The 15,505-nt window shown below is 44.1% G+C and overlaps 1 protein-coding gene and 1 long non-coding RNA gene across 2 annotated transcripts; both read left to right on the forward strand.

Annotated features, from left to right (window-relative positions):
• The first annotated feature begins 2,753 nt into the window (after nt 1-2,753).
• LOC111862638 lies at nt 2,754-4,785 on the forward strand. The gene is made up of 2 exons (XR_002842464.2): nt 2,754-3,051; nt 4,451-4,785. It is a non-coding gene; the product is annotated as an uncharacterized LOC111862638 (long non-coding RNA).
• A 5,729-nt stretch (nt 4,786-10,514) lies between these two features.
• Nucleotides 10,515-14,273, forward strand: LOC111862637. The gene is made up of 4 exons (XM_023848155.1): nt 10,515-10,635; nt 11,403-11,549; nt 12,601-12,711; nt 14,138-14,273. The coding sequence occupies exons 1-4, from the start codon at nt 10,584-10,586 to the stop codon at nt 14,149-14,151; spliced, it is 324 nt and encodes a 107-aa protein (XP_023703923.1). The 5' UTR covers nt 10,515-10,583; the 3' UTR covers nt 14,152-14,273.
• The last annotated feature ends 1,232 nt before the right edge of the window (nt 14,274-15,505 follow it).

Consider the following 15,505-nt stretch of genomic DNA (forward strand, 5'->3'; position numbering starts at 1 on the left):
ACAGCTAAGTCAGTAAAGAAATTGACTGCTAATTACACGGCTTGGGTTTGTTTGCCGGAAGAATCAGAGATTTTTCTCTGTTCGCTACACAGCTTCTGCGTCTACCTAGACTAATATCAGAGAAATAACGTGGGATATTTCACAGGTGATTAAGCGGCCAGAGCGTGAAGCTGACCAGTTACCTTAATCTGAAGATGAGATCTGTAATATGTGGATATGCTCTCATGCTCCGTATGCACATTCGTGGCAAAGAGGCTTCGTATGTGTTGCACCAGTTTGTGAGTTTATTTCGAAACATTTTGTGTTGGTTAGACTCATTGCTTCATAAAGGCGCTTATCACTCGTGTGCTGTGCTGTCATTGGCAGGAGGTGGATTTGCGGATTCCGCTGAAGGCAGACCAACTGCGTTTTACATCTGTGCCTCTGAGAGCTTTCTGAGAATTTGCGTGGCTCTGACTCATGTAAACATGATCAGATAAATACGTTCTCGGAATTATATGACATATATTTATTGTGTACTTCTTCAAACATAAAACTAATGCAAACGTACATAAAAATTCAGTTCCTACAATATAGAAAGCACACTGTCTTCATCAGGAAAACCACCCGATTAATGCTGTTTAAGAAGATAGTCACTCTTTCTTGTGAGGCCACGTTACGTCCAGGGGTGACGATTCAGACCTGTATTTGGGTGGTGGTCGGTTCGAATATAGTCCCAGACATCGGCTATCCTGACTGAAATTTTTCGTGGTTTGCCTCAGTCCGAGCAGTTTCTAGGATAGCACATCGATTATAACAAACACTGCTTCTTTCCAACTTATCATTCATTTCGATGCTACGCAACGTAGCTAGACTCACACATGAAATGTAAACACGCGATGCGGGTTTGATGCTTGTGGTTGAAATTTAAAACGGGTGGTACATATAGTAACCACCGTGCTTTAACTGTTTGGTCATATTTAACCGAATGCTTTGTGAAAAGGAAATTGTGGTAACAGTTATTTGTTCTAAACAGGTTTCGGATAAACGCAAGGTTCATCAACTGGTGGTTCGCAAGCCCATGTGGAGGCCAGTTCGAATACCTCCGCCGTAGCTCTGCATGTCGTAGGAGGCGACGAAAGGGAAACCCAGTGCCCAGGGGGTGGAAGTGGGTCACCCTGTTCCTGATATAAATGCCGGGACCTCTTCCACCAGGTTTGGGGAGTCTCCAATCTGAGACAGTAAAATATGGTTATGAGTCCCGCGGGACTTGGACCACATTTTTACTTCGCTGGCGAGGGCCAGCAGCAATTGTAAACGACAGACCCGTCCTGTAGTCAAAGAGGGCGCCCCACTTCAACGAATTCAAAACTGTCTGAGAGTAATAGAAATCCGGTCTTGGGCCTCAGATGGGGTTTCATTTTAAGATAGTCTGACCGATTGACCGTCGGTCGTAACGTAACTTTGATTTTGAAGAATGCCGTCTTCTGGGATGTGGCGCCGTGTAGGCCTTGTGTAAACCGACGTGCAGTCTGCAGTCACCAGCTCACGCTGATTTCTCGCTCGCGGATTTTTCTACCCTGAAGATGGAGGCGATACGTTCCTCCAAAACGTCAGTTCACACAAGATCTACACGGCGTCAAATCCCAGAAGACGGCATTCCTCATGGCCACCGTCTTGAAAGCCTCAAATCTTATGTAAATTTGACTTTGTCTTTAAGACTTGGAGCCATGGGTTAAATGCGAGACAGTCGCCAGCCGGTACCGACATGAGCAGAGAAGGCCACTGTTGGGCTCCGTTGCCAGAAAACAGCTAATGAAGGCAGCAGACTGGGAAGACTTAGCGTATTCTATAGTGAACTGTGGAGTGTGTGAACTAGCGACAGTAGTTGCTCGTAGTTACAATCTGTGAGCCCACTGTATCCGATTACCAATCCAAACTCCGTGTCCAGTCAGTAATGCTTGTTAGTATAATGTATATTCCCATATTTTGCCATCCATCTTTGTTCCTGTATCCTACTATTCTCCTAATGTCTCCTTCATCAATATAAGTAAGTCCAAAATCTCGGATTTTTCTTCCGTCGCACCTCAGTATTTTGCTGCGGTCTCGTTCTCTGCAACATTTGGGGAAGCCCCTGTTCATTTCTTAGAGAAAGAGTACATAGGGTAAACTTTCATATTTAAGTAAAGTAAAAAGTAAAGCTATCCCTGTAACAGGCCGTGGAGGCCCATAGTGTTGTGAGATGTTGAGGCTCCCAAATTTTCTAGACAGTCGGCTCATAGATGGCGGTAAGGTTGTTAACCTTACGCGCCGGCCTCCCTTTACCCACAAGAATATTCCAAGAATATTCCTGGTACTCATTTCTGTTAGAGGCTGAGTCGACCCCAGGGCCATAGTGCCGTTGGAAGGATTAGGTCAATTGAAAAAATTCGAATGATCTCATCAGGATTTGATCCCGCGACCTTCTGGCTTGGGACATAATTTTACTTACAGGTGCAACACCAACTCCACCACCAAAGCACGAGTTTCAACTTCTAGAAGTTGATGGCTCCGTAGGAACATTCCTTTGTGTGTTCATTATAAGCGCTTCATGAAAAGAATAAAAACATATGCTAATTCAACTTAACGTCTGTTGCTAGGCGGTAGCTCATTGTGTTGGCTGTGGGGACAATTACCGCCACGTACTCAGCACGGTTGCCATGGTTACGAGGAAGTAGATAACGTGTGAGTTGTTTCGCTGATATGACGACAGCGCCACTGTACATATAGCGAAGACAATGCTGCTCAGAGGTGAAGTGCTTTTAGAGCCATCTTGTTGACAGGAAAGGAGATAATCCCTTTTGTCGTGATCGTACTCAAGCAATCCCCGTGTCGCAATTTTCTTGTTTTCCTCGTATCGTGACCCGGTTTCAAGATGAACTTTGCCACTTGTCTGTGAATCCCCTTGTCCCCTACTGCACCACAACTTTATAAACATCTGCAATACGCGTTCCGTCTCAGTTGTCACTAGAATGGCGAGCAAGAAATTTGTCCTGTTGGCCTCAGTCCTGCTGGCTGTCCTGTTTCTATCAGGTAAGCATATTCTGCCGTTCATCAGTGAACTCACAACTTCATGATTTCAATTTTTATTTATCTGTGGTTTCCTTCCCGACGATGACAGGACCCGCAGTAGCTTAAACAGTGAGATGGTGACTAGGCTGCGGACTAAACGGCCCGGAGGATCTGGGTTCGATTACTTGCAGGAATAGAGATGTCTCTCTCTTCTATATAGAGTCCAGACCGGTTCTGAGACCCAACCGATCTCCTATCCAGAGATATTTTACCCTTGGCTGAAGTTCCACTCCCTTCATTTTCACGGAATGATGCTTCGCCATGTAAAGCTCAGTGGTAACTATATGTACCATTAGCCCTAAAATAAGAAAACTCTGAATTATGCTCATGGAGTGTATCTGTGTGTTTCGTATTGTTGAATCTTCAAGTATGCCAGGAAAACTAACGCAGCTCTGTTGCTCGTGATGAGGGTTTTGCTCCTGTGTGTCAATTAACAGGAAATGAAACCACACTATAGGACCTAGCCTCAATATTCAGCTAATGTCTGAGTTAATTTTCCATAGATCTAAAGCGCACTGCGAGAACACATGCTACGTGTCCTTATTCGGAATAAAAAATCCCTTTATAATCTATTTTAATATTATACTGAGATTAATACCTAGGTCCCCGAAGAGGTCTCTTACCTTGCGGCATTGCAGCATACATTTATGTACATTTGTCTTTATTTGTGGCCTATCCGGTCCTTCTTAATTCAATTATTTAATGTCACTGGTCAAAAGGGCTGCTTGGAGCAAGGATAAAGATCGAGACTTGTATTAGGGAAATGTTCAGTCAGATTTTTGGCTGGAATACCGACCGTCAAGACAGAGGTACAGAAGACTTTCCATGTTTTCTTCAGTACTTCCAGATAAATGCCGGGATATTACCCCGGTTAGGTCGTGCTCGATTCTTTCCAGACCCATTTTTATTGTTTTTAGTAGTGTGAAACTGAGTCCCCTTGTACTGCGGCCACTTCTGGCCTACTGTACCAGCCCCAGATGATAGGTGAGGGTGATTGTGGAGCAATTGGTGGAATTGGGGAAACCGAAGAATTCGGAGAAAACCTGCCCCAGTGCCACTTTGTCCACCACAAATCCCACATGACCAGACCCGGCCTTGAACCCGAGCCATGGCAATGGCAAGCCATCGACTAGCCGCCTGAGCTATGGGGGGCGGTCTCTCCAAATCCTTTCTACTTCATCTGTTATCGAAGCATTCTAGTTATACAGCCTACCCAAGTGCTGAGGGCCTCGTTAAGAAATACACAGAAGAAAGAAACTGGGCAGAGAACAAAGACGCTCAGTTGTCTCCATAATTTGACCGTAATTTCTGAAAATGATGCATATTGTTAAAATGACGAAATAATTTTTGTTTTACGCAGTGGCCGATGTTTCTGGCGCCTATGAATATGATTGCTCCAACTACTGGTGCCCGCCAGGCGAGGAATGCTACATGCACTACTTGTACTGTTTCCGTGGCGAGTGCAAATACACGCCGCGGTGTAAGAAGAAGGCCACGTGAGCATCACCTCACGACGTGACTCGTTGCGACACTTCCTATGCTACGGACGACATATGTCGGATTGAAACGAGTCATTTCTTGTTTACAGGCCTGTATATTCGCCGTATTGCGTCACTAAAAATAAAAATGTGATGCCACAGGCTATAATTCATACAAATTATTTGTTTCATGATAATATAAATAAATATATATATATATATAAAAGAAAATAATGTCTTTGTGTTGCAGACTTCAGCAGGGAAAGGGTTAAAAATATTTTGCAAGAAAATGCAAAGATTTCTATTAAATTGTAGCATAATGTAATTTCAGAGACAACGTTGCCATTTTGTCCCGTTGTCAATCCTTTTGGGTCGAATTCTGTATTCAGGAGACTTATAACACTTTTACTCCGAGAACATAGCAATACGTTTTATTGGAAACGCCGATCTATTTCAGTACATTGTAATACCACAACTTGAGTAACTTAACAATAAAGCTCTTCATTCAGTGGGAGAGATAACACGCCTAATCAGTGTCAGAAACATCACTGAAGCAATTAACTGGTTGTTTTGTTAAGGATTGAGAACGAATTTTTAATGAACTTGATGCTTTTTCTGGTTGCAACGGTTATCACTGTAGAATAAAAATTGCGTCTTTATCTGTATTTCGAAGTGTCAAATTGTCAATGAATGTACACGTTATAGATACAAGGCAACACAAGAGTTCAGTCTTTACTCGTATTACACACTGCTTATACGTGTGTACGAATCACAAATGTAGTAATAAATGCATCACATGTTTTAAAGCATTCCTTTGCTTCCCAGACACCATGGCACAGGGAGAAATTTACCTTCAAGTGGAAACTACTTTAGTTGCTCAGCTGGCCAGCAAATTTGCCTCCTCTTATGGAATCTGAAATTCCATTATGTTGCCCAACATAGCAAATTGAAGATATCCCGGTGAATTATTAAGCACTATACCATGAAGCTGTGTGGGGGAGTGGAGGTATAGCTCTACGGATTGTTAACCTGAGCACTAGTCGAGCTAGATGGTTAGCTTCACGCTTCCGCCGCTTTACCACCTGGTAAAGAGCCCTCATTATCCATTTGTTACAAGACTAAGTGGATCCCAGATCTGATCTGGAAGAGGTTTAGAAGAGAAGAGTGTGTTAATCTTACAGTAAATCGAACTCCGATCCATTGGTCGCCCAGAAAATAGCCTAGTCACTATGTCGACTGAGCTATCCCGGTCTGAATTATTATTCCATACCTTTACACCCCTTTCTTTATTTCTATGCTGAGATGGGATCCACTGGAACGTTCTTGTGAACGTGGTGACGAAATGTGAGCGTCCGGAAAACACTGGGGGCGTCTTGAGTAGCTGAGGAACCGTCAGTTGCTCCATGGAGTCAGCTAGTTCAAAGTGTCCATCTGACAGTTCATAATTCATTCTCGACGATAACTGTCTATTGGCCATAGTTGTACGATTAGAAATCCTTATTTGTATATGGGGTTTCGTGGGTTTTCTCAGTTCCTTCAGGCAAATACCGGGCTAGATTACACCACAATCTTTCCCTTCCACATCGCCTCCTCTCTCAGTAATGATGCTATACAACTCAAATACTGAGAGAGTTTTAAATTAACCCACCAACTGCAGCCTCAATTTCCTTTCAAAAAATTTGAATTGGTTTGTAAGTTTATCGGCGGATATTGTGGACAAAACAATCCCGTGATCACAAGTGCTCATATCTCTTGTCCGGATGGCTGAAATCGCTTCCTGCTACGGATCAGACTGAAATTCGATCCCTGCTTGCCGCGGAGTAAGGACGAAGCGACAGGCACGACCTCAAGCGTCGGAAGTGGTTAACTCTTTCTTACTTCCGGTTTTGCGGTAAACGCGAGAGAAACAACAGACTGTCGCCATTGCTACAAGTGCTGTTTCTTCGCAATGTGGACTGATCTTGATTGATTCGATGTCCTTGGTATGATCAAAGTAATTTATTATGACCCACCGTCTATGTCTATTATAATTTCTTTATAAATTCTATAGCAGATTAGTTTCGTTTTGTCAGACATCTTCGCTGCCTCTTAGATCGTTATTTGCATTGCGATTAGCAGTTTTACGTTTTACGAGAGCTGGTTAGAAGGGATGCACGCCAAGCAGCTAACTATAGAAAACGTGTACTCGTAGGAGAGTAACTCAGCAATGGCGTTGCAATGAAATGGGAGCGGAGATAGTGCATGCTCTTTCTATAGCACGGTCAGGTTTACCGTTTGGTCTCATCGCTCTGTACAAGTGAGACAATGTGGTCAGGATACGGACAATTTTATAATTTCGATTCTTCTTGAACGACAAGAAATGGAGAAAATAAAAAGGTGTATGGCCGAAGTGATAAGAAAACTGGACAAGATTCTGCAACAAGTAAACCAGTTCGTTGGGTCACATAAAAGAATGCACCAGACTAAATACAGTAAAATATATAAATGTATTTAATGTATTGGAACAGCACAAGTAGCTGTAAAAACTTTATATTTTATACCGAATTTCATATTAATATTATATGTATACATTTTAACTTTTAGAACATGTATTTTAATAGTAACTTCCAACTGTATTGATGTAAATGTGTCCCTCTGATGATGGTCTCTGAAGACCGAAACATATAAGGGCATAAATAATTAAAATAAGAAAATCTTCACCAGTCACACTAGACGGAACTGTTTAACTCCCCATTACAATAAAACATGTTGATATACGTTTAATTAATAATATTTCAAATCTGTTAGCGCGTCGGATGCAGTTCTTTTATATCGCCTGAGAAACTGAATTTCTGTCGAGAGCGAATACCAGCGCCTGGAACATTTCCTTTAGAGCACACGCAGCACCGAATTGCCGGAGAAGTTGCCGCCTAAGCCCGGGGCCCCTCTGTTTCGTAATGAACAATACTGAGCACGCGGTAACAGCGTGCGCACCCGCTGGTAACCGCACGTCCCTAGACATCCCAAGTACTGGGATCAGTGTTCAAATCTCGCTCGAGGCGTGCATGTTCTCTATTTCGATGTGTTCACAAGGAAAACTATATACAGTAATTCGCATGATAGCTTCGCTTGCCATGTCTTCTCGGTAGGTCCGTCTCTTTCCATGTAACGAACTGAGAACTGACGCACGAGTTTTCATAAAATTCTACTAACATTTGTCATCATATTCCAATTTTGGGTAACATCGGACAATACCGGACACTTCACATGAAGACCTATGGACGTTTCTACTCGCAATTCGAGCCTAAGTCGCTAAACATTGCGGCATGTAGACCCGTTGCTAGAGAATGACCACGAAATAAGCTACTATATAACAGCTGTTGATAGGAAACGGTCCGACAACGGACACGAAAGCAACAATTCCACCGCGGCAATTGAGCACAACAATAATGGGAACCCTAACAGGCACAAACACAACAATGGTACAGAGACAGAGTGAGGTGTTTGCTATGCGGTCCGTGCTCAGATGTTATAAGGGGGAAGTGCAGTGATTTGGTTGCTGAGTGAGTTACTTAGATAACCGCCTGTGTTCAGTCGTTGTGAGTTATTCGTGTTAGAAGCTTGTAACTGAGGCACAGGGACAATCCGGGAACTCAGAGGAAGGGGAACGTCCGCCGTTGAAAGCCGCTACCAGGCAATGACTGACGGAGACACAGCAGACTGAGAAGGCTTGAGTGTGTGCTCTAGTGAATTAGCAATAGCGCTTCAGTTACTTGTAGCTACGAGTTCAGTGCATAACTATTAATAAATGCGATTACCAGTCCAAACCCCATCTCCAACCACTCATAAACGCTACAATATTTATCAGGACGAAATAAGTTTACAGCAATATTTTCATACGATATATGAATTTCACTCTTTACACGCAGTGCAGTTTTTCCATAAAGTTTTATGGGTTACGATAGTGGTTCTCAACCTCTGTCAGACCGCCGCCCGGGAAATTCTTTATCCTATAAGACGTGGGCCCGGTATAACTGATGCCAGGGCCTGCGGTTGAGAAACACTGATCTAGGACCTGTATTTAGTGACTTTTTAGTGCACTATTTAATGACCCTTCCATTATCAAGTCTATGGGATCTGGTTTTGGTATAATTGAAAAATTATAGATTGTAATTATTTGGAAGGACGAGCTAGTGTTCAGATTAAGGTAATATCTCGTCATTTCCAAGGAAAGACAGAAAATCTGCGAGAAACCTGAGAAAGTGTAACCGGTTTCTTGACCGGGATTCGAACCGAGATTCTCCTGGAATCAATCCAGACCACCTGCTCAGTATGACATGAAAAGTCTAGTCAGTGCAGCGGATTCGGAGCCACGTTACGGATGGAAAATAATCGTGGCTCCTAAAGCGACAAATCGCCATTTTGAATTTTAGAAGGCGTTACTTATTCACGGGCGAGGCCAAAGTGTACAAAAGAGCTTGAAATACACGGGAAAATTCCATCCAAATGTTTATTTGGCTGCGTAATTCAGATACAATTCCACCAGATGTCATATGCTGTCAAATATATCAATTTTTGTAGCTGTTGATATTTTCAACACTTGCGTTAAGCAAACAGACTGCATCATTTCGTGTTGAAATGTTGCACTGAGTATACAAGGGCTACGCAGTGCAGCAAGGACACTTTGCATTTGACTTGTTTGTTTCGTGTTCTGCTCCGCGGCGTGTTATTGTAACAGACAAGTGCAACAGAGTAGAAGGCCGCTCTGTGTTACTCAGCTATCACATGTATCTACCTGACTGATGACTGACTGACTAACTACTTCTTTTATTGCTAGTGGGGTGGGATTAAGTCCCTTGTACTGCGGCCACTTCTGGTCTATTGTACCAGCCCCAGATGATAGGTGAGGGTGATTGTGGAGCAATTGGTGGAATGAAGACTGGCAGGGGAAACCGAAGTGCTCGGAGAAAACCTGCCCCATCGCCATTTTGTCCACGAAAATTCCCACTTGACCAGACCCGGGATCGAACCCGGGCCGCCGCAGTGGGAAGCCAACGACTAACCGCTTGATCTATGGCGCGGCCGACTATCTAACGAATCAATCAACCAAACAGCTGTTGGGTCCGTTAGAAAGATCTAACCTCAACCACTGAGTAGGCCTCTCAAACTCCCTCACCTGAAGACGGAAACGAAACCAGTTTCCGAAACGTTGCGTTTAACCCAGCAAACCTGTGTGTCTCACAACATTGTCAGGATCTTTAGAATCTGTCCAGAACAATTGGTAACGCGTGGCGGGGGCTGTTTACCCCAGAGTGGGGCCGACCACTGGTACTTGAGCGCATAGCAGTTGCGCCTTGTTACCCGTGGATCTGACGATGTGTTACGTTCTCAGTTTCAGTCTGCAACAAGCTCCGTCCGCTCCAAGTTCGATGCGAGCTTTTGGAAAGTGTGTCTCAGAGTAGACACACCTACAAACCTGAACGCATTCCCACAGGAACCGGGTCTAGAGCTGAGGACACGTCTTGCTATGGGCCCCTCCACAAGGTCTTGACTGATAAGAGCTATGTCATTATCCTGAATATTGTTCCCCACTGTCGATACGCTGACTGTATCAGCCTGAGTCAAAGTAACGTGACAATTCCACATTTTGTTCTTGGTTTATTGAGACCTCTTGCTTCGTGTTCGCTGTGATCGTGTGTATTCCCTTCCAACATACTGATGAGAGCAGATAAGAAGACAACGAGACTGAGAAGAGGAAGAACAACAACAAGAAGGAAAGGAAACAGACACTGTCACACGATACCTGTATCGTGTGTTGTCCACGAAAGTCTTTCCTGTGACGTGTGTGTAAAATGATAAATGTTGTTTACTGAAATGCTGATGACTCACATAGTAGTAGGGGAAACCCGTAGACATGTACAGCACTAGAAGCACGTCACACAGCACCGCCGTATATATATATACAGCCAGGAAAGCACAGCCACGGTCAAAGCTGTCCACGGAATTTGAAGTGTGCTTACGGAGATAAGAGCCAATATGGTGCTGTCCCCTGTTCCTTTGTTTGTGTCTGCTGTCCTGCTTGTGATATGTGAGTATGGTCTAGAGACATAGAAACGCAGCTCAGAGCTGTAGAAACGTGTACTGTCAATCTTATTCGTGAATGCTGAAGAATACACGTACACACTGACTCACTTTTAATTCGAAATGTTCATTGTTATGTAGCTAATGATGTGCACTCCGGTCACCGTAGCCGAGCGGTCTAAGGCATGCATTGTCATCGCTCGCTCGGAAGCCGGGATCGTGGGTTCAAATCCCACTCAGGGCATGGATGTTTAGTGTTTGTGTGTGTGTACAGGTAGAGGCCTTCCGACGAGCTGATCACCCGCCCAAGGAGTCCTATCGAATGACTAAGACCTAGTAAACCGAAGTGAAACGGAGAGTTTCATGGAGGTAGGTGAAGACCCCAATTGGGGCTGTAGCGCCAAAGTACAGGAATTATGCGCATGAGATATACCCGTAGTAGCGTTCCCATTTAGGTGACATCTATGACGAATGCACAATTCGACTCTGTTATGGGTGATATTTTGACTTCATCTGGCGTAACGTTTTTCAAAACCTATTATATGTGAAAAATTTACTTGGGGTATGACGCCGTGTAGTTTAGTAGATGTTCGCCGACAGGGAGGAAGAACCGTACTGACGCTATCTTCAGGCTGGAAGACAGGCTAAGGGGGCTGTGAGAGAGAAACAACTAATCTACGTCCCGATAATCAGACATATTATTTTAAACGATAATATAGCAATAATAATAAATTCAGAATTCTAACTTCGCCAACAATGTGTGATTTTATTCAGCGGGTTCGAACGGCTCCTATGCGTCCAGCCAGCGGCCATCTTGTGCCACTGTGAAGTGCCGAGCAGGCTTCGTGTGTATACTGCAGCAGGTTCAGTGCGTCACCGCTCCGTGCTACTCCCAGCCTGTCTGCATCCCCGTGGAGGAAGGTTCGTATAGCGCTGCGAGCAACTGCTACTCAGGGAGATCCCCGTGCGTTACCGTGTTCAAAATCTCACCACTAAACTCAACCAAAGCCGGATGAATTTAATCCTCACCCTCTATATCTAGCAAGTACTTCTTCCCTTCCGGTTCACCGATTCAAATTCTGTACACATTCTTGGTTCCTCCCATTCATGCTACACTTCACGCCCTTCTCATCCAGTTTCATTTGATCCCACTAATAATATTTACAGTTCATAGATCTTGGACAGGCCGGTCACGGTAGCCGAGCGGTCTAAGGCATGTAATGTCTTCGCTCGCTCGGAAGCCGGGATTGTGGGTTAGAATCCCACTCAGGGCATGGATGTTTGTGTGCGTTTTTCTGTGTTTGTCTACAGGTAGAGGCCTTGCGACGAGCTGATCACCCGCCCAAGGAGTCCTACCATATGTGTAAGATCTAGAAAAACCGAAGTGAACGGAAACGTTCATGGAGGTAGGGGCTGTGTGCCAAAGTAAAATAAAAGATCTTGGACAGATAGAATGGACTGATCTGGCTCACGATAAGAACAAATGGAGCGCCTTTGTTAACATGGGAATGAACCCTGGGGTTCCATAAAATGTTGGGAAATTCTCCCAAATACACTGCTAGGCCTGTTAGTATGTAACTATAATGCTCAACTCAAGAAGTATTAAATGGGCAGGGCAAGAAGAACGCGTGAGAAGAAGGGGAACACATGCAGGATCCCGTATTAAAGCCAATAGCAAAAACATCATTAGGAAGACATGGGCGTATGTGTAAGGATAGTGTTAAAATGGATCTTAGAGAAATAGGATGGGATAGTATGGGCAGGACCCATTTGAATAGGAATAGGAACCAGTGGGGGGATCTTGTGAACAGGCAATGAACCTACAGGTTTCATAAATTTATCTGAAATTCTTAAGTAGCTGAGCGACTAGCGCTGAGTTAGTTAATATTGAGGTACAAAAGGAACACAATGTGATCACAATTGGCATGTGAGGCCCCCCTCGCTAACATCAGATTTTACCTTTTATTTGCAGTTCCTCCACTAACTTGTGCGACTTTCGACTGTGTCCCGGGATACTATTGCGTACTGGAACGAGTTCTGTGCAACAAGAAGCCATGTCCAATAAGACCTATCTGTGTTGAAGGTTGGTTTCCAGTATAACCGCTCTGGGCCATGTTCATGTCAACTCCAAGTACATACATATGGCCCAACATTTAGTCCATGAGACCTCAGGGCGTCAAGTACACTTCTTACCTGGCCAACTAGAAAGTGTCGGACTAAACTGGCTTCTAGTTAATGAGTCCGGGTGACCCAGATAACTTTAAAATATTACCGCCATAATGCCTGTCACATCACCGCTGCCAGCCTTAGAAGCTAAAGACAATGATTAAGGATATGTTAAAACGACGTGGCATGTATTTTACACTTATTCGGGTCACCCGATAATACGTAAGTAGATGACGTGCAAGAACTTTGGCATATGGTCGGGTATGAAAGTAGAATGCATGGGGAAGCAGCTCCGTTGTGTTGGTACCCGTCTCCGCTACCGGGCTATGTGATCCGCACAAAGCCAGGCAGCGGTATGACCTGCTTCACCTTTGCCCGCCTTGTTCGGGCTACTACGCATGTCAATGTTCGTTACTGTTTCCAAACAACAGAGCAGAGTTTACGAGTTGGAGCGTTTTCAAGTACCAAGGTTTTAATATTTATATTCACCTGCGGTTTGTTTAATGACGCTGCCCACAACTGAGATTATATAGTAGCAGAGACTGGGTGAGAGTGAACAATGATTTGGAAAGATGTGGAAGGAAGCGGTAGTGGCATATTTTAATGTATTAATAAAGTATTGCCTGGACAGACTGAAGAAATTTACGGAAACGTAGTCAGGATAATGGATCCACTTGCCGCAACTCGAACCCAACACCTCTTAATTCAAGCTAAAGCGTCATCGGTTCCAAGTCAAAGACAGATTTACTTTAAAACTAGCAGTTTACTGCCAATCAGTTCATCTTGGCGCCAGTCACCTCGAGACTCACGACCAGACTTCTATTTGCAACGGGACCATAGCCATAGCCCTCATGCAGCATCTTCGGAAGATCGCTCCTCCCTATATAGTCTCTGCACGGGCCGCACAGAAAACACCTATTGCCACAGCTTCTCTTTTTTGCTTGAGTGTCTGTTGTGGCGATCATCTGTCTGTTGCTGTGACTTTGCGTAGCAACGGGCGTGTTTGCAGAGTCATTTGCTAACAACGGCTATCTCTGTCGGCTTTCAGCAGACATGTCACAACAGTATATTCACTTCGACCAGTTTTGTAATATGACGAGCTAAGTGGCTACTACCAGTAATGGCTTTATGCATTAAATTGTTGCCAGGCAAATAAACAGCAGTGAACATGTGTAATGTGGGCATATTTATGGTTGATTAACAAAGAGAATGTCACTGGGGAAGGAATGTCGAATCCGGTTTACTTTGTAAGGAAATCTGTGGCAATGAGGGCAACGGCAGTGCTCACAAATAATTACGATGATGAGAATAATAAAAATAATTCCATTATTCTTAATCTGCAGCACCAATAGAGTGAGGGGAGCAGACGTCTGGCTCAGTTGGCCCACCTGCGTGTCCTGCAAGCAAACACTGTGCTGCACCTGCAAGGTACTGACTGTATCAGGCTGAGTCAAATAAATGTAAAAGTTTCGCATTGTATCCTGTTTGTATTCACCCTTATCCACTCTTGTCTTATGGTCGACTTTCCGATACAAATACAGAGCAGGATACTGTCACACTGATACGTATCAGGCAGGAACTGAAAGACACGGAGTGAGGTGTTGATGAAACAACATCCAATCGGAGCAAAAATGACTGTGGCGCCGATCCGCAGTTCCTCTGCTGTATCAGCTGTTCTGCTTGTGTTGTGAGACCATGGCCCGTGGGTGTGAATTAGAAACGGTACGTCAGAGGTACTGATATGTGTAGTAGCAAGTTAGCAGGTAGACAAGCGGGTACAAATTAGTGAAGTTTTGCATTTAGTAACACAGTATTACTAGAAAGGAACATACAGATAGCTATCCGTGTAACATGCCGTGGGCGCCCATAGGATTGTGAGTCGTCGGGGCTCCCACATTTCCTAGAAAATGGGCTCATAACTGGCGCTCTGTTTGTTTGCCTTACACGACGGACGACAGCATTTTACCTCCAGGATACCTGATTCATATTTCTGTTAGAGACTGAGTCGAACCCAGGGCCATAATGCGGCTGGAAGTATTAGGTCAATTGAAAAATCAAAGTGAACACATTGGGGATCGAACCCGCGACCTTCCGGTTTTTAGCAGTGCCTTAACGCTACCGTGTGCCACAAATTCTCCTTCGGAATATCATGGAAATTGGAAGGTTATTTAACAGTACTGTATCAACTGCGACGAGTTTCGTACAGCTAAGGCAGTAAAGAAACTGACTGCTAATTACACGGAAGAATCAGAGATTTTTCTCTATTCGCTACACAGCTACTGCGTCTACCTAGACTAATATCAGAAAAATAACATGAGATATTTCACAGGTGATTAAGCGGCCAGGGCGTGAAACTGACCAGTTACCTTTATCTGAAGATGAGATCTGTAATATGTGGATATGCTCTCATGCTCCGTATGCACTTTCGTGGCAGTGAGTCTTCGTATGTGTTGCACCAGTTTGTGAGTTTATTTCGAAACATGTTGTGTTGGTTAGACTCATTGCTTCATAAAGGCGCTTATCACGCGTGTGCTGTGCTGTCATTGGCAGGAGGTGGATGTGCGGATTCCGCTGAAGGCAGACCAACTGCGTTTTACATCTGTGCCTCTGAGAGCTTTCTGAGAATTTACGTGGCACTGACTAATGTAAACATGATCAGATAAATGCGTTCTCGGAATTATATAATATATATTTATTGATGCTTTTTCAAA

This window comes from Cryptotermes secundus, unplaced genomic scaffold, assembly GCF_002891405.2.
Source record: "Cryptotermes secundus unplaced genomic scaffold, Csec_1.0 scaffold7537, whole genome shotgun sequence".
In the NCBI taxonomy this organism is placed as follows: domain Eukaryota; kingdom Metazoa; phylum Arthropoda; class Insecta; order Blattodea; family Kalotermitidae; genus Cryptotermes; species Cryptotermes secundus.

Coding starts and splice junctions, on each gene's coding strand:
- LOC111862637 (XM_023848155.1), top strand. CDS start 10,584: ATGGTGCTGTCCCCTGTTCCTTTGTTTGTGTCTGCTGTCCTGCTTGTG. Junction 10,636..11,402: donor TGCTGTCCTGCTTGTGATAT/GTGAGTATGGTC, acceptor GATTTTATTCAG/CGGGTTCGAACGGCTCCTAT. Junction 11,550..12,600: donor CTGCATCCCCGTGGAGGAAG/GTTCGTATAGCG, acceptor TTTTATTTGCAG/TTCCTCCACTAACTTGTGCG.